Source organism: Triticum aestivum, chromosome 4A (genome assembly GCF_018294505.1).
Source record: "Triticum aestivum cultivar Chinese Spring chromosome 4A, IWGSC CS RefSeq v2.1, whole genome shotgun sequence".
Classification (NCBI taxonomy): Eukaryota; Viridiplantae; Streptophyta; class Magnoliopsida; order Poales; family Poaceae; genus Triticum; species Triticum aestivum.
Genome location: NC_057803.1, coordinates 29012618 through 29034727, shown reverse-complemented (window position 1 = coordinate 29034727; position 22110 = coordinate 29012618). Strand labels below are relative to the sequence as shown.

Here is a 22110-nt window from a genome sequence, read left to right as displayed (position 1 = left end):
AGTGGTGGCGAACATGGGGCACGTCGTATGCAGAGAGGGCGGCGGCCACGGATCTACAACCCCCCCCCCCCCCCCCCCGCCCCGATGATTTAAAGCATTTTCATCTTTTTTTTCTATTTCTCTTTTTTTTTGTGAAAATAACTAATAAGTTTAGAGATTGGTGAATTTTTTACAATCTAGTTATATAGAGTCAACTTATCTTAATAATTTATTGATAATCAATTAAAGTGTTAAAATATGCAAGAAGGAGCCAAATGCAAAAAACTAGTGGTGACGGACATGGGGCACGTGGCATGCATAGAAGGGCAGCGGACATGGATCTGCGACCCCCCCTGATTTTAAGCATTTTCCTTTTTATTTCACCTTTTTTTATTTCTCTATTTTTGCGTGTGAAAATAAATAATAAGTTTAGAGATCAATTAAACTTTTTCAATCTAGTTACACATAATCAACTTATCTTGTAATTTATATACAATCAATTAAAGTGTTAAAATATTCATGTGTTGTAAAAAAATTAATGAATAAAGAAACTAAAAAAATATCCATGTATTTTTTAAATGTTCGTCCATTTAAAAAAATTCATGGTGTATTATAAAAGTGTCCATTGTGTATTACAAAATGTTTAAAATCATTTCTCTTGTATTACCTTGCTGCTTCATTTTGAGTCAATAAAATTCATCATTTGTCTGAAAAAATAATTGTCTCCGGATTACTACTTTTTCAAGATTTATCTATACGAACTACTTCATGGACGACATGTGCTTGCACGATCCTGGGCTGATGCCTAATCCAACAACTTCCTGTACATTAGCGTTTTGAATGGATGGTGAGATATGGAGTGTCGTGCTGAAATCGTCCGTCAATCGTCGTCCGTGTAGCAGGGCTCTTTATCTATAGCTGGTAGTACATGCATATACATGCGGCATGCCGATGGTGATGGAGAAGAGAGGAGCAAACGGAGGGAAGACACGGCCCCTTGCTATTATTAGACAGACCAGGAAGTCGAAAGTGAGTGACAGGCGACAGCCACCCACTGATGCGCGCCCTGGCCGCGGCGCGCGGGGCTCCTCGTTGACCGCCAGGGTATTAAACGCGGGCCGGCCGTGTGCTCCAGCACGGCAAGGCCTTGCTACACACCCGCGCACCTTGCTTGCATTGGATCCACAACCATGGACGCCTGTCGCCTGGTCCTCGCCCTCGGCCTCCTCGCGGCCGCCGCCGCGCCGCTGGCCTCCGCCGATCTCGCCCCCGACTTCTACAAGGAGTCCTGCCCGGACGCCGAGAAGATCGTCGCCGCCGTCATCGAGAAGAAAATGAAGGACGACCCCGGCACCGCCGCCGGCCTCCTCCGCCTCCTCTTCCACGACTGCTTCGCCAATGTACGCACGCCGCCCTCGTTTGGTTCTTTGATTAGTTAGGGTAGAGATTTGATTGGAATCCGTCCTCGATGGAGAGAAAATGTGGGTTGATCTGCCGCCTCTGCGTGCATGCATGCATGGGTGTTTTTATGTTATGTCAGGGGTGCGACGCGTCCATCCTCATCGACCCGCTGTCCAACCAAAGCTCCGAGAAGGAGGCCGGGCCCAACATCTCGGTGCGCGGCTACGAGATCATCGACGAGGCCAAGAAGGAGCTGGAGGCCAAGTGCCCCAACACGGTGTCCTGCGCCGACATCATCTCCCTCGCCACCCGCGACTCCGTGAAACTCTCCGGCGGCCCGGACTACGCGGTCCCCACGGGCCGCCGCGACTCGCTCGTCTCCAACCGCGAGGATTCCGACGACAACCTGCCCGGCCCGGACATCCCCGTGCCCCAGGTCACAGCCGACTTCGTGAAGGCCGGCTTCACCGCCGAGGAGATGGTGCTGCTGCTCGCCGGCGGCCACAGCATCGGCAAGGTCAGGTGCATCTTCATCGAGCCCGACGCCTCGCCCATGGAGCCGGGCTATCGCGCCAGCATCAGCAAGCTCTGCGACGGGCCCAACCGGGAACCGGGCTTCGTCAACATGGACCAGTCCAACCCCAACACCATTGACAACTCCTCCTTCGCCAACGCCATCGCCGAGAAGATGCCGCTCACCATCGACCGCCTCCTCGCCATCGACGAGAAGACGGGGCCCATACTCAAGGACATGCTCAACAAGCCCAAAGAGGACTTCGCGTCGGCATTCGGCAAGGCCATGGAGAAGCTCACCGTGCTCAAGGCCATCACCGGCAAGGACGGCGAGGTCAGGAAGGCATGCAACGAGTTCAACAACCCCATGTCCAGCGACGGCCCCTCGGTCATACGGATCAGCTCCGTCGACCCTGAGGACCTGGACGGCTTGGCGGCCGGCAACAAGCAGGAGCAGGTGTCAAGCATCGTCTCGCAGGGGCACGAGGACGGACAGCCGGATGCCGCCGCCGGCAACGCGGACGCTAAGGCCGAGAAGCCCCACAAGAAGGCGTCCGGCAAGCACAAGCTCCGCAGCGACTAGAAGCAGTGCGCGTGAGCGCGTCACTGCCACACCGCGTACGTACGTAACTACGAGCTGTCGCCCCGCCCACCTCTCCGGCGACGCACGTAGGCCTCCATCCAGCAGCGTCTCCATCAAATTGATTAATTGCGCTTTGAATTACTCTTCTTCTTCCTCGCGGTACTCTCTTCCTTGATTGTAGAAGGAACGAGTGACGTACTACCATACTTCGGCTAGTTACTTAATGCTTGGTTGATTTTTTTCTTTCGAAACTAATATCGCGTCGAGTTTTTAACAGCGACCGTAGCACTCCAGTTTGTCTTAATTTTTTGTTGTATTTGTTCTTGTAACCAAGTTTTTTTGGCTGGGTGCCGAATTATATTGTACCAGTTTTGTTTTTGGCTTCCTTTTATGCATAGTCATACATTGTGCAGTGTTCTTGTTTCGATGGATACACTTACTTTGTGTATTATTATGTTTTTTTTCTCTTTAAAGATCCAGCTTTGGCTGGCTTCATTGACGATAAGCAGGAGGAGACATCTTGTTGGCTTGGGATGCAACTTCTTTTTTTAATGAAAAAACACAGATCTTTATTCATTTCCAATAACAATTACATCTTTTATGAAGAGTGGTACAATTTCACTCAAAGACTCCTCAAACCAGTCAAAAGTTGTAGAAAATTTAGCTAACTTAGCAAGTTCATGGGTAACCTTATTTGCTTCCTTATTACAGTGCTCTTGAATCTAGTAATGAGAAATTCACAAGCCAAAACGTAACAATCGTCAAACACTGCCGCCAATGTACTCGCCGTCCGTCCTCCGTTGCTCATGGTTTCAATGACCTCCAGGCTATCTGAGTTTATAGCAATACGGTCGCAACCCGCCCTTTGAGCAATGGATAGACCATATCTAAGCGCCAAAGTTTACACCGTCAGGACATCCGTGCACTAATCAATTCTCCAATTCACCCCTGCAATGAGCTTTCCTTTATCGTCCCTGAAAACAATGTCGGTCGTGCCACAAAGTAGGTTATGATTAAAAGAGGCATCCATATAAGTTTTAGAGCATCTCCAGCCGCGTCTCAGGAAGGTCTCCCCAGGCGATTTTCTCGCGCCGGCGCCAAAAAAATGGCCCAGTCGCGCCCCCAGGAGCCCGATTTTCGCCTCCCCTCCCTCGCACGCGTTCACACGGGCGCGGCGCGGCTATATAGCTGGTGGCCTCACTCGCCTGTGCCCACACCAGCCCCGCCCCTCGCCGCCGCCCAGCCCCTCCCTCTACCTCTCCTGAGCGCTGCCGCCTAGCCCCTCCCTCTACCTCTCCCGAGCGCTGCCGCCCAGCCCCTCCCTCTCCCTCTCTACCTCTCCCGAGTCCGTCGCCATGGCAGCGCGTTTCCCCGGAGACGAGGCGGCGGCCAACGGCTTCGGCCGTCGTTCGCTGCGCGAACAGGAGTCCTGGCTCCTGTTCCAGGCGAACATCCCGGCGCCGCCGGACATGCGCGCCGGGCCGACGGGGTGGAGACTCAGCGACGGGGGAGTGCCCATTCCCCCGTTGCCCGACGCCGTGGCCAAGCCCAAATACTTCGCCGAGGAGGTCGAGGTCGTACGCGCCTCCCTCACCGACGCCCAGCTCTCCCTCCCCTAGTACGCCGCCGACAACCACGCGGCTTGGGCGGCGTACTTCGAGCGCCGCCAGCAGCAGCGGTTGGCGTCCACCAACGACGCGTCGGTGGTCGGCGGCCAGAAGAACAGTGAGGGGCGCCACCTGTGGTGGGGCGTCCCCGGCCGCACACTCGAGGGCGTGCTGACGTACCTTGAGGGCAGCAACGACCCGCCGTTGGCGTACCCGGCGAGGATGGCCGCCCCGGCGCACCACCGACACGCCGGGCCATGGGCGCCAAGGAGGTTCGGGTCCTCCTTCTCTTCTTCCTCCTCGCGATCTTCCTCGCACTCCTCCGGTACTCCGGTTCTGCTCGGCATCAAGGCCGAGCCCGCGGCGGAGACGCCGCTCGGCCGGCGCACTCGCAGCGCCGGCATCGTCATCAACGAGGGCGGTCGGCGCGCCTCCTCGTCGGCTCCTCCTCCACGCTTCGTCAAGCCAAAGACGGAGCCGGGGCTCGCGCCGGTGAAGAAGGAGCCGGCCGCGCCGGTGAAGACGGAGCTCGACGACGACGACGCGGCCCTGGAATGGGCGCGTAGTGACTCCATAGCGATGGAGAAGGAGCGCCTGGAGAAGGCGAAGGAGCGCTGATACGTCTCCAACGTATCTATAATTTTTGATTGCTCCATACTATATTATCTACTGTTTTGGACTATATTGGGCTTTATTTTCCACTTTTATATTATTTTTGGGACTAACCTATTAACCGGAGGCCCAGCCCAGGATTGCTGTTTTTTTGCCTATTTCAGTGTTTCGAAAAAACGGAATATCAAAGGGAGTCCAAACGGAATAAACCTTTCTGGAACGTAATTTTCTTCCCGAATATGACCCAGGAGACTTGGACCCTACGCCAAGGAAGCTTCGAGGTGGGCACGAGGTTGGGGGGCGCGCCCTATACCCCAAGGCGCACCCCCCGCCCTCGTGGGCCCACCGAAACTCCACCGACGTACTTCTTCCTCCTATGTATACCTACGTACCCCCAAACGAACGGGGACGGAGCCAAAAACCTAATTCCACCGCCGCAACTTTCTGTATCCACGAGATCCCATCTTGGGGCCTGTTTCGGAGCTCCGCGGGAGAGGGCCGTCATCGCGGAGGGCTTCTACATTATCATAGCCTCTCCGATGAAGTGTGAGTAGTTTACCTCAGACCTTTGGGTCCATAGTTATTAGCTAGATGGCTTCTTCTCTCTTTTTGGATCTCAATACAAAGTTCTCCCCCTCTCTTGTGGAGATCTATTCGATTCAATCTTCTTCTTTTTGCGGTGTGTTTGTTGAGACCGATGAATTGTGGGTTTATGATCAAGTCTATCTATGAATAATATTTGAATCTTCTCTGAATTCTTTTATGTATGATTGGTTATCTTTGCAAGTCTCTTCGAATTATCCGTTTGGTTTGGCCAACTAGATTGGTAGTTCTTGCCATGGGAGAAGTGCTTAGCTTTGGGTTCGATCTTGCGGTGTCCTTTCCCAGTGACAGAAAGGGCAACAAGGCACGTATTGCATCGTTGCCATCGAGGATAACAAGATGGGGTTTATTTCATATTGCATGAAATTATCTCTCTACATCATGTCATCTTGCTTAAGGCGTTACTCTGTTTTTAACTTAATACTCTAGATGCATGCTGGATAGCGGTCGATGAGTGGAGTAATAGTAGTAGATGCAGAATCGTTTCGGTCTACTTGTCACGGACGTGATGCCTATATACATGATCATGCCTAGATATTCTTATAACTATGCTCAATTCTGTCAATTGCTCAACAGTAATTTGTTCACCCACCGTAGAATACTTATGCTCTTGAGAGAAGCCACTAGTGAAACCTATGGCCCCCGGGTCTATTCTCATCATATCAATCTCCATCACTTTAATCTTGCTTTGCTTTTTACTTGCTTTTTCACTTTGCATCTCTATACCAAAAATACCAAAAATATTATATCTATCAGATCTCACTCTCGTAAGTGACCGTGAAGGGATTGACAACCCCTAATCGCGTTGGTTGCGAGTAGCTATCGTTTTGTGCAGGTACAAGGGACTTGAGCGTGGCCTCCTACTGGATTGATACCTTGGTTCTCAAAAACTGAGGGAAATACTTACGCTACTCTGCTGCATCATCCTTTCCTCTTCGGGGAAATCCAACGCAAGCTCAAGAGGTAGCAAGAAGAATTTCTGGCGCCGTTGCCGGGGAGTCTACGCAAAAAGTCAACATACCAAGTACCCATCAGAATCCCTATCTCTCGCATTACATTAGTTGCCATTTGCCTCTCGTTTTCCTCTCCCCCCAATTCACCCTTGCCGTTTTATTCGCCCTCTCTTTCTCCTTCTCCTTCTCCTCCTCCTTTCTCCATTTGCCTTTTTCTCGCTTGCCTTTTTGTTTGCCCGTGTGTTGGATTGCTTGTTTGTCGCGATGGCTCAAGATACTACCAAATTGTGTGACTTCACCAATACCAATAATAATGATTTCCTTAGCACTCCGATTGCTCCTCTTGCCAATACTGAATCTTGTGAAATCAATACTGCTTTGTTGAATCTTGTTATGAAAGATCAATTCGCCGGCCTTCCTAGTGAAGATGCCGCTACTCATCTGAATAGCTTCGTTGATTTATGTGATATGCAAAAGAAAAAAGATGTCGATAATGATGTCGTTAAATTGAAGCTATTTCCTTTTTCGCTTAGAGATCGTGCTAAAGCTTGGTTTTCGTCTTTGCCTAAAAATAGTATTGATTCTTGGAACAAGTGCAAAGATGCTTTTATCTCTAAGTATTTTCCCTCCCGCTAAGATCATCTCTCTTAGAAACGATATTATGAACTTTAAGCAACTTGATCATGAACATGTTGCACAAGCTTGGGAGAGAATGAAATTAATGATACGTAATTGCCCTACTCATGGTTTGAATTTGTGGATGATTATACAAAAATTTTATGCCGGATTGAATTTTGCTTCTAGAAATCTTTTAGATTCGGCCGCGGGAGGCACTTTTATGGAAATCACTTTAGGAGATGCTACTAAACTCCTAGATAATATTATGGTTAATTATTCTCAATGGCATACTGAAAGATCTTCTAATAAAAAAGTGCATGCGATAGAAGAAATCAATGTTTTGAGTGGAAAGATGGATGAACTTATGAAATTATTTGCTACTAAGAGTGTTTCTTCTGATCCTAATGATATGCCTTTGTCTACTTTGATTGAGAATAACAATGAATCTATGGATGTGAATTTTGTTGGTAGGAATAATTTTGGTAACAACGCTTATAGAGGGAATTTTAATCCTAGGCCATATCCTAGTAATCCTTCTAATAATTATGGGAATTCCTACAACAACTCTTATGGAAATTATAATAAGATGCCCTCTGAATTTGAGAATAGTGTTAAAGAGTTTATGAATTCACAAAAGAATTTTAATGCTTTGCTTGAAGAGAAATTGCTTAAAGTTGATGATTTGGCTAGGAACGTTGATAGAATTTCTCTTGAGGTTGATTCTTTAAAGCTTACATCTATTCCTCCTAAGCATGATATCAATGAGTCTCTTAAAGCCATGAGAATTTCCATTGATGGGTGCAAGGAAAGAACCGCTAGGATGCGTTCTTCCAAAGATGCCTTTATTAAAGCGTGTTCTTCCAATTCCTATGAAAATCAAGATGAAGATCTAAAAGTTATTGATGTGTCTCCTATCAAATCTTTGTTTTACAATATGAATCTTGATGAAACTGAATATGATCTTCCTTTACCTAGAAGGCGTTCTAAAAATTCGGAGTATTTAGATCTTTATGATGAAATTGATGAAAGTAGGATTGAAAGAAATAAAAATCTAGATGTTGCTAAACCCACTATATTGGATTTCAAGCAATTTAATTATGAAAGTTGCTCTTTAATTGACTGTATTTCCTTGTTGCAATCCATGCTAAATTCTCCACATGCTTATAGTCAAAAGAAAGCCTTCACCGAACATATTGTTGATGCCTTGATGCAATCTTATGAAGAAAAACTTGAGTTGAAAGTTTCTATCCCTAGAAAACTCTATGATGAGTGGGAACCAACTATTAATATTAAAATTAAAGATCATGAGTTTTATGCTTTGTGTGATTTGGGTGCTAGTGTCTCCACTATCCCCAAAACTTTGTGTGATTTGCTAGATTTTCGCGATTTTGATGATTGCTCTCTAAACTTGCATCTTGCGGATTCTACTATTAAGAAACCTATGGGAAGGATTAATGATGTTCTTATTGTTGCAAATAGGAATTATGTGCCCGTAGATTTCATTGTTCTTCATATAGATTGCAATCCTTCTTGCCCTATTATTCTTGGTAGACCTTTCCTTAGAACGGTTGGTGCGATTATTGATATAAAGGAAGGGAATATTAGATTTCAATTTCCACTAAAAAAGGGCATGGAACACTTTCCAAGAAAGAAAATAAAATTGCCATATGAAACTATCATGAGAGCCACTTATGGATTGCCTACCAAAGATGGCAATACCTAGATCTATCCTCGCTTTTATGCCTAGCTAAGGGCGTTAAACGATAGCGCTTGTTGGGAGGCAACCCAATTTTATTTTTATTCCTTACTTTTTGCTCCTGTTTAGTAATAAATAAATTATTTAACCTCTGTTTTGGTTGTGTTTTTTGTGTTTAATTAATGTTTGTGCCAAGTAGAACCGTTGGGAAGACTTGGGAAAAGTCTTGTTGAACTTGCTGTAAAAAACAGAAACTTTAGCGCTCACGAGAACTGCTGTCATTTTTATTTGGAGAGTGATATTTAGTTAATTATTTTTGCAGAAGATTAATAGATAAATTCCTCACGTCCAGCAATTTATTTTAGAATTTTTGGGGTTCCAGAAGTTTGCGTTAGTTACAGATTACTACAGACTGTTCTGTTTTTGACAAATTCTGTTTTTCGTGTGTTGTTTGCTTATTTTGATGAATCTATGGTTAGTAAAATAGTTTATAATCCATAAAGAAGTTGTAATACAGTAGGTTTAACACCAATATAAATAAATAATGAGTTCATTACAGTACCTTGAAGTGGTCTTTCATTTTCTTTCTCTAACGGAGCTCACGAGATTTCTATGGAGTTTTGTGTTGTGAAGTTTTCAAGTTTTGGGTGAATTCTTTTGATGGATTATGGAATAAGGAGTGGCGAGAGCCTAAACTTGGGGATGCCCATGGAACCCCCAAGATAATCCAAGGACACCAAAAAGTCAAAGCTTGGGGATGCCCCGGAAGGCATCCCCTCTTTCGTCCACTTCCATCGGTAATTTACTTGGAGCTATATTTTTATTTACCAACATGATATGTGTTTTGCTTGGAGCGTCTTGTATTATTTGTGTCTTTGGTTGTTAGTGTGCCACAATCATCCTTGTTTTACACACCTTTTGAGAGAGCCATTCATGAATTAGAATTTGATAGAATACTCTATGTGCTTCACTTATATCTTTTTGAGCTAAGTAGTTTTGCTCTATGTGATTCACTTATATCTTTTGAGCGCTATAATTTTGCTCTATGTGCTTCACTTAGATCTTTTAGAGAATGGTGGTGGATTTGTTTTAAAGAAACTATTGATCTTTCATGCTTCACTTAAATTATTTTGAGAGTCTCTTAATAGCATGGTAATTTGCTTAATAATAACATGCTTGGTATTCAAGATTTGTGAAACTTTCTTTTGAGTGTGTTGAATACTAAGAAAAGATTGAAGCATGATAATTATTTTGAGATATGAAGGTGATAATATTAGAGTCATGCTAGTTGAGTAGTTGTGAATTTAAAGAATACTTGTGTTAAAGTTTGTGATTCCCGTAGCATGCACGTATAGTGAACCGTTATGTGATGAAGTCGGAGCATGATTTATTTATTGATTGTCTTCCTTATGAGTGGCGGCCGGGGACGAGCGATGGTCTTTTCCTACCAATCTATCCCCCTAGGAGCATGCGTGTAATACTTTGCTTTGATAACTTCTAGATTTTTGCAATAAGTATATGAGTTCTTTATGACTATACAATGTTGAGTCCATGGATTATATGCACTTTTTCCTATCCTTCCACCATTGCTAGCCTCTCTAATACCGCGCACTTTTCGCCGGTATCATACACCCACCATATACCTTCCTCAAAACAGCCACCATACCTACCTATCATGGCATTTCCATAGCCATTCCGAGATATATTGCCATGCAACTTTCCACCGTTCCGTTTATTATGGCACGCTCCATCATTGTCATATTGCTAGCATGATCATGTAGTTGACATCGTATTGTGGCAAAGCCACCGTTCATAATTCTTTCATACATATCACTCTTGATTCATTGCATATCCCGGTACACCACCGGAGGCATTCATATAGAGTCATATTTTGTTCTAAGTATCGAGTTGTAATTGTTGAGTTGTAAGAAAAATAAAAGTGTGATGATCATCATTTTTAGAGCATTGTCCCAAGTGAGGAAAGAATGATGAAGACTATGATTCCCCCACAAGTCAGGATGAGACTCCGGAAAAAAAGAAAAGAAAAGAGGCCATAAAAGGAAAAAAAGAAAAGGCCCAAATAAAAAATGAGAGAAAAAGAGAGATGGGACAATGTTACTATCCTTTTACCACACTTGTGCTTCAAAGTAGCACCATGATCTTCATGATAGAGAGTCTCTCGTTATGTCACTTTCATATACTAGTGGGAATTTTTTATTATAAAACTTGACTTGTATATTCCAATGATGGGCTTCCTCAAAATGCCCTAGGTCTTCGTGAGCAAGCGAGTTGGATGCACACCCACTTAGTTTCTTTTGATGAGCTTTCATATACTTATAGCTCTAGTGCATCCGTTGCATGGCAATCCCTACTCAGTCACATTGATATCTATTGATGGGCATCTCCATAGCCCGTTGATACGCCTAGTTGATGTGAGACTATCTTCCCCTCTTTTTGTCTTCTCCACAACCACCATTCTATCACATATATAGTGCTATATCCATGGCTCACGCTCATGTATTGCGTGAAGATTGAAAGTTAGAGTATGAAACAATTGCTTGGCTTGTCATCGGGGTTGTGCATGATTTAAATACTTTGTGTGGTGAAGATAGAGCATAGCCAGACTATATGATTTTGTAGGGATAACTTTTTTTGGCCATGTTATTTTGAGAAGACATAATTGCTTTGTTAGTATGCTTGAAGTATTATTATTTTTATGTCAATATGAACTTTTGTCTTGAATCTTTCGAATCTGAATATTCATATCACAATTAAAAAGATTTGCATTGAAATTATGCCAAGTAGCACTCCGCATCAAAAATTCTCTATTTATCATTTACCTACTTGAGGACGAGCAGGAATTAAGCTTGGGGATGCCTGATATGTCTCCAACGTATCTATAATTTTTGATTGCTCCATGCTATATTATCTACTGTTTTGGACTATATTGGGCTTTATTTTCCACTTTTATATTATTTTTGGGACTAACCTATTAACCGGAGGCCCAGCCCGGAATTGTTGTTTTTTGCCTATTTCAGTGTTCGAAGAAACGGAATATCAAACGGAGTCCAAACGGAATAAACCTTTCTGGAATGTGATTTCCTTCCCGAATATGACCCAAGAGACTTGGACCCTACGCCAAGGAAGCTTCAAGGTGGGCACGAGGTAGGGGGCGGGCCCTATACCCCCAGGCGCCCCCACCCTTGTGGGCCCACCGAAGCTCCACCGACGTACTTCTTCCTCCTATATATACCTACGTACCCCCAAACGAACGGGGACGGAGCCAAAAACCTAATTCCACCGCCGCAACTTTCTGTATCCATGAGATCCCATCTTGGGGTTGTTCCAGAGCTCCGCGGGAGAGGGCCGTCATCGCGGAGGGCTTCTACATCATCATAGCCTCTCCGATGAAGTGTGAGTAGTTTACCTCAGACCTTCGGGTCCATAGTTATTAGCTAGATGGCTTCTTCTCTCTTTTTGGATCTCAATACAAAGTTCTCCCCCTCTCTTGTGGAGATCTATTCGATGTAATATTCTTCTTTCTGCGGTGTGTTTGTTGAGACCGATGAATTGTGGGTTTATAATCAAGTCTATCTATGAATAATATTTGAATCTTCTCTGAATTCTTTTATGTATGATTGGTTATCTTTGCAAGTCTCTTTGAATTATCTGTTTGGTTTGGCCAACTAGATTGGTAGTTCTTGCCATGGAAGAAGTGCTTAGCTTTGGGTTCGATCTTGCGGTGTCCTTTCCCAGTGACAGAAGGGGCAGCAAGGCACGTATTGCATCGTTGCCATCGAGGATAACAAGATGGGGTTTATTTCATATTGCATGAATTTATCTCTCTACATCATGTCATTTTGCTTAAGGCGTTACTCCGTTTTTAACTTAATACTCTAGATGCATGATGGATAGCGGTCGATGAGTGAAGTAATAGTAGTAGATGCAGAATCGTTTCGGTCTACTTGTCACGGACGTGATGCCTATATACATGATCATGCCTAGATATTCTTATAACTATGCTCAATTCTGTCAATTGCTCAACAGTAATTTGTTCACCCACCGTAGAATACTTATGCTCTTGAGAGAAGCCACTAGTGAAACCTATGGCCCTCGGGTTTATTCTCATCATATCAATCTCCATCACTTTAATCTTGCTTTACTTTTTACTTTGCCTTTTACTTTTCGCTTTGCATCTCTATACCAAAAATACCAAAAATATTATATCTATCAGATCTCACTCTCGTAAGTGACCGTGAAGGGATTGACAACCCCTAATCGTGTTGGTTACGAGTATCTATCGTTTTGTGCAGGTACAAGGGACTTGAGCGTGGCCTCCTAGTGGATTGATACCTTGGTTCTCAAAAACTGAGGGAAATACTTACGCTACTCTGCTGCATCATCCTTTCCTCTTCGGGGAAATCCAACGCAAGCTTAAGAGGTAGCAAGCGCCAGTGCGCCGCCCTGCGCCACTTCACGGAGCGCCGACGCGGCCGCGACGAAGGCGGAGTCGTCGTCATCTGCGACAGCGACGACGACGACGCGCCGCCGCCACCAGCCCGCGTTGGCAACGCCGGTCTGGGGTCCACCAGGGACGGCCGCGTCAAGGAGGAGAAGTCCGACGACGCCGGCGACGATGGCGGCGACGACGGTGACTACTCGGCGTTCAGCTAGTTTCTTTTTTAGATTAGTTATCTATTTTGCTATGTAATGAAAATCCGCGAACATGTCTAATATATGCCCAAGTTTGCCAAAATTTATCGTGTTTAGCCGAACTTCGCCGAACTATGCCGAAATTTGCTATACAAATTTTATTTTTAAACGCGCCTGGGGGCGGCCCTGGGGCCGGCAGCTGGGGACCAACTCGCCCCCAGGCCCAATTTTTGCGCCGGCTCACCCCCAGGCGGCGATTTTAGGCGTCCTCTGGGGGGCCAACGGCTGGAGATGCTCTTACAAACCCCTTGGAGGTTGTATCCATCCACCTCTTTTGATAGTAGTCTTCGGTGATATGGTCATAATATAGTTTAACGTAGTAGCATGAATCCCCATAGAAATCTGGTTGACATCTTGGGTTTTCTCTTTATGGACTAATTTTCGCCTCTCCCACCATAAATACAAGGTTGTCTTTGCAATCATCTCACAAACATTCCGACTACCCAAAATAGTTAGCTCATTTTCAGGTATAGAGAGTAAAAATTCGAGGACCGCCTCACGAGCATAATCAACTTCCCAAGTTCTTTTAATGACCTGATATAGTCCCAGCACTCTCCACACCTCCTTTGCTTCCTGACATTGGAATAACATATGCTTTGTATCCTCTGGTCCCAAGGGACAAGACGGAGAACTAGGGGCGGGGGGCTTTTATGTGCCTATTCACCAAAGTAACTCTACATGGAAGAGTGTCGTGCAAGGTGCGTCATATGAATTTTATTACCTTCGCTGGACAAGATAACTTCAAAATCTCACTCCAAATAGGATTAATAGTTAAACATCCCATATCATCAGTTCTTCTAAGTTTTCTCCCGTGTTGGTGTTCCCATTCCATAGCATAGGCTGGTCGAACCGAAAATACTCCATTTTTTTAATAGCTCCAAGCAACAAAATCTAACATATCATGTTGGGAAAGCGGAATTGCAAGGAACGCGTCAACTGGCCACAAATTTTGTGTAACTAGATTTTTGTCCTAGTTTAGCAGGGTCAATTATATCACCTACCCTTGAGATCAAATTACTCCTTCAAGGTGTGATTAATTTTCTATTTGCACTATTAGGGATCTAAGCATCTTCCCAAATATCGATATTGTGACCATTTCCAACACGCCATATATAACCATGATATAGACAATTAACCCCGTCATTATACTTTGCCAAGTAAAAGAGGATCGTCCCTTCTTTAACTTCGGATTCAACAAATCACCGTCAGGAAAATACTTAGCTCTCAACACGGTAGCACATAAGGACTCTGGATTCTCAAGAATACGCCAAACTTGTTTTTCCAACATTGCCAGGTTGAAACCGTGACTATCCCGGAATCCCATCCTCCCTTGATTTTTGGGTACACACATTTTTCATCAAGCCATCCAATGCATCCGCTTCTGATTGTCCTCGCCTCCCCACCAAAAATGAGACATCGCAAAAGTGATTCTCTTGCAAGTTTTTTTAGAAATTTTAAAGACGGACATCACATAGGTGGGGATCACTTTACAACAGATTTCAGGAGGATCTCCTTCCCTCCTCTGGATAGAAGTTTTTCTTTCCATCCACTTACCTTCATGATGATATGGTCAATCAAGTACTGGAAACAGTCAGACTTGTCCATACCCACATTAGCCGGTAGGCCCAAATATTTATCATTCGACGCTTCAGTCATAATATCAAGAGTGGTACAAAGTTTCTCCCTGATATTCACTCTCGTGTTGGGGCTGAAAAATATGCTTGATTTATCAACACTCACCATTTTCCCAGAGGGGGTACAATATGAATCCAAAATGGCTTTTAACGCCCCGACTGTGTATGTTAGCTTTCATCAGCATCAATGAGTCATCCACAAATAGAAGATTCGTCATAGATGGAGCCTCCGTACATACCTTCACACCTTCAATTTTCCTAGTCTCCTCTGCATGTGACAAGAGAGCGGTTAGGCCCTCGGTACATACCAATAATAAATAAGGAGATAACGGGTCTCATTGTAATCCTCTGGAGGGCTTAAAGCTCGTAGTTTCTTCCGTATTGAACCTAATCGATATTCTATAGTGGAAACACATTGCATAATAAAATTGACCCAACTCTCTTGGAAGCCCAATTTTAACATAATCTCCTTCAAGATGCAACGTTGGTTAACTTGTCAAACTCTCATATCAATGAGAACACTATCACAACACTAGTGAAACCGTTTGGGGCCCCGGAGTGGTGAATTACCGGGGTTTATGGTCCGCACTCTAACAAGCACAAAGTAGAATTCGTGCAAGAGCTTCTAGCCATCAGTGATTTCCATGAAGGGCCTTGGGTGCTTGTAGGGGATTTTAACCTTCTTGTCAACTCCGGAGACCGGCTTTGTGTTCCTACATGGTGGTACTGCTATATCATGAAAGTCTTCCATAACCGTCAGTTTGCCTATGCAACTGACGCATCTCTATTCCTCTGCCGAACCGACACATCTCTCCCAAGTGTCGCATCTGTTCAGATGGTATATACTGTAACAGTAACGATCGAATGAAAAGAAGTTACCATTCACTTGGAAGAAGACAGACATTCCACGATGGACCTAGTATTATCAATAGGATAATCTAATCTGGGGAGTGCTGCCGTATGGCGGTTCCAGCGGAGCTCCTCCCCTAGAGGAAAGAACCCAAAAACAACCTGAATAAAATGAAGCATGCGAACTGACGACATTTTCACAGAAATCAAAAGGTAACTATTTTACATTGCTCTGCACAACTGCATGGCAATCAAGAGAGAAACGACACCTCTAAGGAACAGATTCAAAATCCGCTAGGAGTTACACATGGACATGGGAGCATCACAGATCAAGGGCCTATCACACTCTATCAATCTAATGCAGAGCTAAATCTGATCGACCTACTTCTCCCCTTTACAGGCTCTTTACACGAAAAAAAGGAAAATAAGAAAAATGATAATATTACCAAACACCAATGACAATCAAAACAAACGCCCTGGCTAGTACAGGTGCTCATGCTTCACTCGCCCTTTCAGAATGCCTGGAACAGGGGGTGGTGGTGAGCTTGGTAATCTATTTGTGCCATTACTTGCCATTGCAGATTGTTGTATCTGATGCCGATAAATATTCGGCGTGCTCGAGCCCTCGCATCCATTTGATATCGGCTCCGAAGTACCGGCATTCTCTTCTTTTCCATACGAGTTCAGTGCTTTTAGCACATACGAGTCATCGTGCAACTCAAATGGGGTGCTACGGATTCAGAAATGCACGTGTCAAAATAGTCAGGACGCCTTGTGTTGATCTAAGAAACAGAAACATAATAGATTCATAGTGAATCATTTCTTTCAAAAGAATTTATTATATGATGATTGGATATGTTCTATTCTTCACTTCTTAGACAAAATCGACAACCCCACTTGGCTTTTTCCATCTGTCTACCCACCATGAGACCGACCAAACACGTGTATCAATATTAGTTGGCATCAAGTCTAAACTTGAAAATTGTTTCAGCGGCACCTTCTGGTTACTAGAAGCCGCTCCAGTTTAATCATATCACTGCATTATGCTATCATCAAATTTTGATCTAACAGCTGAGGTTTTATTTCCCATTATATCCTTCCCATATTTTAAATGTGATAAGAGGCCTGCCCTTCCAGTCATGGCAAGAGAAAAAGAAAAGCCAGGTATTCTTAGATAAACTGGAAAGCTCTATCTCCAGAGGAAAGTAAATAACAGAATTCTTGTCTTACGTATTAAAGTCAAAATGCACCAGTTGCATATCTTCTGATATTTCAACTTCGACAGTTGCATGAGGGCGTGTCTGCAGGATACAAAAAAACTGTCATTTAGCCTGACATTATGCACAGAAAGCAGAACTGTAAATAAGAGAGTAAAGAATAAGTAATTTGAAAATTATTCACCTGGATAAGGATGAATGGCAAGGCCACTCCACCCGAAGGAATGTTTCCTGAACCATACAGCTGCTCATTTCGGTTTATTAAGTTCTGCATACCTAGATACTTCATATACCAGAGACATCCATAAATATATCAATCACAAATTTGACCATGAGATAAATAAATTTCAAAATAAGAAAGATTGACTCTCAATCTAGACCAACAATCCTTGGTAACATTTTCTATTCCAACATTAAACCCTAAGACCAGCCTTTGTATTGCTTACTTATTACTCCCTCTGTAAAGAAATATAAGAACATGTGGAGAGTAGGAACGGCCGCTTACTGCCAATTTTATGGTCGAAATAGCCAAGGGATGGATTTGCATTTTTAAGACAGTGGGCTACTAACAAGTTACTCCAATTTATCCACTACTGAAAGAATGGAATTATCTAATTAATACTGCAGAGTCCCGGTCTTCACGCTAGAACGTCAGGACCATTGATTTTGAGAGGTCAAGGCCAGGAACCAGCCAAATTTTAGTTTGTTGAACTCTGGTCAGAACTACATGTGAATTCGATCTTTCTTCCTTAATCTCAAGCAGCAAAGATCATAACAAACGTAATTTCAGTTTTTGAGTAGCATGGAACATCACAAAAAAAAGAAACAAAATATGCAGAATGCTGGTCTGTGAAGAGTAAATAATTGACAGAAAGCAGGCGGACATATAAACAATTCCTAAAAGGTTGAGAACATCCTCTTATTATTAACATATATCAAATATTTATTCTGCGGCATACTCAAAACTGTAGACAGGGAACTGGGTCAATGAGGTGGACCCCAGTATTGGACTTGAGCTAAGCATGCATATTGAGACACAATGGTACACGGTACACCAAATAAATGCTTTTTTGTTAGGACATTATGTTATGTCAGAGCCACATGATCTGAATAGTACAGTACAATAAGTACACCGAACATTTCATATAGTTCATTTAACATAATCAAAGGAAAACAGGAGAAGTCATATCCTTACTTGATCCTGTAGCTCCTGCAAATATGCACTTTTCTTTTCAATCCTTGCTTTCACTCCGGCGAGATCCGCCTTTAAATAGACACAAATTGATGAATAATAATACTACAGAAGGTACATCTAATGTCAATAGCCATTGAGGGAAAATAGACACAACCTGCAGCTCTTCAATATCATTTATACTAGTCCGAGGCAAGCCTTTCCACTGTATTTCCTTCTTATCCTTAGATATAATGTCCATAGCCATCAGAACATTCAGTGCATCATAAACCCTCCTTCGAATATTTTTCTCATCATATTGTTGCTGCATTTTAACACAGTGAGCACATACACGACAAAACAACTAACTGATGCAAAGGGCATTCATATTTCTTAACTGCATTCGGATTATCAGGATCTGGCGGTTCAATATTGTTATTGGGGTCTGTAAACTCAGCAACAAGTTCATCTGCCACCTGACAAAAAAGGTAAAATGTATGAGCTCTAACATTTTAGTTTCATCAATAATCTACATCCTAGAGATTTCAAGCAACCAGTACAAAAAGAAAGAAAGAAATGTAAATATCATTATCGGCACAGTAATGAAACAGGATAGGTTTCACAGTTTCAAGGAACTCCAAACATCAAAATGCATATATTGAAGGTAGGATACCAGTTTAAAGAGTAGTAGTAGATGGGGGATAACTCACAAGACTAGCGGATTACAATGACTTTCATCACAAAAGATCTTAGTGATCAAATGGTGATGTTACACCATGGTGTGCATCTGTGTTTGCAGTTTCATGATATCAAAGGCATGCAAGTTTGATTAGAACTAGTATGAGAACCAATCACCCTCAAACTGATATAGGGCTGCGTTGATTAAACCAGGTGGACCACATGAGCAAGCCAACTCAATGTTATGGCTAGTTCTCCCCTATACTGTGTGGAAAATGCACATTACTCTATTTCAATAACTGGTTGGATCTTAAATATGGAGCAACGAGAAAACGTATGCGAAGGAATAGGGTCACATATCAAACTATGGCCACTTCACTCCAGTCGCAAGCCTAGCCTTAGGCATCCCCCTCCTTACGGTTAAGGGTAATGACTTCAAACATGGCCAGCTCCTATAGTGTGACAGGCGGTGTGTACAAGGCCCGGGAACGGATTCACCGCCGTATGGCTGACCGGCGATTACTAGCGATTCCTGCTTCATGCAGGCGAGTTGCAGCCTGGTTTCTGGTTAATATATGGCAAAACGCATGCAGCCCACACAAATGATGAAAAAATAACAACAGGAATTTTGAGCTAAAAACTAATAAAGCACTAACCTCATTATATGTTGTTCTCCCTTTACTTTCAACTTTCTCGCAAACTGCAAAACACCAAACAGAACACATTGTGATACCTCTGATGTTGGCAGAAAGTGTACCTCTACTCAATAGGCATGACCTCTAGAATGGACTACAAATGAATGAACAACAAAACGGAAATAGACAATAAAAACAAGCTCTGCTCATTGTTTGAACTTTCATTTGTGCTGTTAATGGTCAAATTATAAATGTGAACATGATACCTTGAATTAAACAGGGTACTAATACAGAAAGGGAACAATTCGACTGACCTTTCATACTGAACTGTCGCAACCCCCGGCCACCTTTATCAGGACCAACTGCTGCCGCTCTTCGCTTCTTCTTCTTGATGCTGTTTGTGAAAACACTTAGTGCACTAAACCAATTGATGCCAGCTATGGTAAGTATCCTTAGAAGTACTCCCTCTGTAAAGAAATATAAGAGTGTTTCTCTAGTGATCTAAATGCTCTTATATTTCTTTACGGAGGGAGTAGAAGTTTAAGCTACAGTTAACTACGAAGCGGCAAGCAGCAGTTTCCATTATTTGATGATTCCAAGTAAATATAAGCGTATATAGGATGGATATTAGATGAGTAAACCGAAGAGAGACACAGAATTGCACATTAACTTCAATGCAACCTTATACAATCTGCAACTATATGGCAGAACAGAAACCGTACGACTGATATTTTACTGATCAACATAACAGTGCACACCAGTATGAGTCTACGAAATAAGGATCGGATCTAACTCCAATTACAGCAAGGCTAGCGTGCAAGACGTAATCCGAAGAACAGCCACGGAAAACACTACGGATCAGCGAAAACTCTAATATCCAGCAGCATCTGTCGCTAGAAGGCAATTTGGGATCGCGGTAGATGGCAGATGGGGAAACTCAATCTGTCAGGCAACCCGAGCAGAGCGATGTCCACGAACCTGATGGGGGCCTGCGAGGAAGGCGCGTCGTCGCCGTTGATGTCGAGGTTGTTGAGGCGGAGGAAGGCCGTGCCGTCGCTGGCGGGCGTGGACGCGGCGGGGCCCGGGCCCGCGCCGTTGGCGGCGGCGGGGCCCTGCTGCTCGCTGCGGCTTGACGGGGAGCCGCCGGCGCTGCCGCCGCTGGTGGAGGCGGAGTGCGCGGGGCCGCTGGAGGGCGGCGGCGTGCCCACGGGCGCCGGCTGCTGCGGGAAGCTCGGGCCGCCGCCCCCGCCGTTCTCGTCCGGGCGGTGGGGGACGCCGGAGACCATGGAGGCCGGGATCAAGCGGGATCGGGCGGAATTGGGGAGGAGACGGGGCTGTGAAACCCTAGCGGGGCGAGGCGAGGTCGGGGGGCAAATGGAGGGAGGGAGGGAGGGAGGGAGAGGAGGAACTCGTTCGGGAGAGCGGGGAGACACGCGAAGCCCAAAGCCTTTAATCCTTTTTGAGTTTTTTCCCTTGGCTCGTTTGGTTTTGTGATTGGGATTTGGCGGTTGCGTGGCGGGCGGGCGGGGCGGCGAAGGGAAAGGTCGTCACCCAGCCGGACTCTGGTGTCATGGTGCTCTTCGCGGGCTGGATATTTTTCTTTCTCATACATCTCGTCGATTCTAATTTAATTGTGGTAAATTATTAGATGGATTCGGATAGTAAATGACAGTATCAGAACCAAAGTACTAAATGGATCACAAATTCATGCTTTCGGGTTATATTTACACATGTTTTTTTTCCTTTCTCATCTTATTCTCAACCTATTTATTCATGTTCTTTTTACAAAGGTAATTTGGGTTGAGGGTGAATTTCCCACGAAAAAAATTTGAGGTTGAACACAGAACGAGGAAAATATACCTTACTGTGTCTACACATGAGAACTGCTCAAGCACGTAGGCACAATATGCCCGACCCGGATTACATCCAAACTGCCCTCCTTTGACATAAAAGGTCCCCGAGTCCCTCGACCAAAATCCCGACTAAGTCACAAGTCCCGTCGCTTGAAAATTGATGCATATGAAGTTTTCAATCTTGCCGACTTCGCTGGAGTGTCGTGTGCCCATGCTCCAGCAGAGGTACCAATTTGCAATATTGTTTGGGAAAACTTTGTTTTTGCCACTCTAATTTTTGTCTACTTTACTTATGTCATTCTAAAATTTAACATATCAGTTTTGTTACTCTTAGTTTTTGACAATACATCACAAATGTCATTCCGTGGCAAAAACAATAATTTTTCATTTCACTTTTGTCACTCTTAGATTTTGAGAATGTATCACAATTGCCATTCTGTGGCAATCAAAAACTAAGAGTGACAAAAGTGAAATGTCAAATTCTAGAGTGACATAAGCAAAGTTGGGTAAAACTAGAGTGGCAAAAACAAAGTTTTCCCTTATTGTTTTTAGGTGCTTCTACTTGAATCTAGCATTGATACCAATTTAGCCACCACACTTGCCCTACTATAGCAATCGTCAAAGCACCACTGAACGTGGGCTCTTTCATTGTCATTTCATTAGCTGAGCTGATCTAACATGCTAGTAACATCAATGTACATTGCACATTTATCAGTTGGATTAAATCATAGACTGAAGTTCATGATCATTATTATTTTTGTTGCTCCATTGAAAGTTAGACTTCATAAATAAATA

The 22110-nt window shown here is 44.0% G+C and overlaps 2 protein-coding genes across 3 annotated transcripts; one reads left to right on the top strand and one right to left on the bottom strand.

Moving 5' to 3' along the window:
* Positions 1–1103: 1103 nt before the first annotated feature.
* Positions 1104–2861, top strand: LOC123081658 (peroxidase 44). Its single transcript, XM_044504209.1, has 2 exons — positions 1104–1379; positions 1520–2861. Exons 1-2 carry the CDS (start codon positions 1170–1172, stop codon positions 2474–2476), a joined length of 1167 nt encoding a protein of 388 aa, XP_044360144.1. The 5' UTR covers positions 1104–1169; the 3' UTR covers positions 2477–2861.
* Positions 2862–14840: 11979 nt separating this feature from the next.
* On the bottom strand, positions 14841–20866 carry LOC123084908 (transcription factor-like protein DPB). Of its 2 annotated transcripts, none has more exons than XM_044506440.1 (9): positions 20441–20866; positions 19777–19856; positions 19484–19527; positions 18548–18625; positions 18328–18474; positions 18174–18242; positions 17163–17261; positions 16992–17062; positions 14841–15180 (listed from the first exon to the last, which is right to left on the bottom strand). In XM_044506440.1, the coding sequence occupies exons 1-9, from the start codon at positions 20746–20748 to the stop codon at positions 15171–15173; spliced, it is 906 nt and encodes a 301-aa protein (XP_044362375.1). In that variant the 5' UTR covers positions 20749–20866; the 3' UTR covers positions 14841–15170. The 2 variants fall into 2 exon arrangements, with proteins under 2 accessions (XP_044362375.1, XP_044362373.1); XM_044506438.1 differs by lacking the exon at positions 14841–15180 and adding an exon at positions 15934–16491 and having other exon boundaries at positions 20441–20858.
* Between the last annotated feature and the right edge of the window lie 1244 nt (positions 20867–22110).

What these genes read in the sequence shown, in the direction of transcription:
- LOC123084908 (XM_044506438.1), bottom strand. Translation starts at nt 20,748, where the DNA reads ATGGTCTCCGGCGTCCCCCACCGCCCGGACGAGAACGGCGGGGGCGGC. An exon ending in TGCCATTCATCCTTATCCAG is followed by an intron (nt 17,063 to 17,162) that starts GTGAATAATTTT and finishes TGTATCCTGCAG; the next exon opens with ACACGCCCTCATGCAACTGT. An exon ending in GTGCATTTTGACTTTAATAC is followed by an intron (nt 16,492 to 16,991) that starts GTAAGACAAGAA and finishes CTGAATCCGTAG; the next exon opens with CACCCCATTTGAGTTGCACG.
- LOC123081658 (XM_044504209.1), top strand. Translation starts at nt 1,170, where the DNA reads ATGGACGCCTGTCGCCTGGTCCTCGCCCTCGGCCTCCTCGCGGCCGCC. An exon ending in TCCACGACTGCTTCGCCAAT is followed by an intron (nt 1,380 to 1,519) that starts GTACGCACGCCG and finishes ATGTTATGTCAG; the next exon opens with GGGTGCGACGCGTCCATCCT.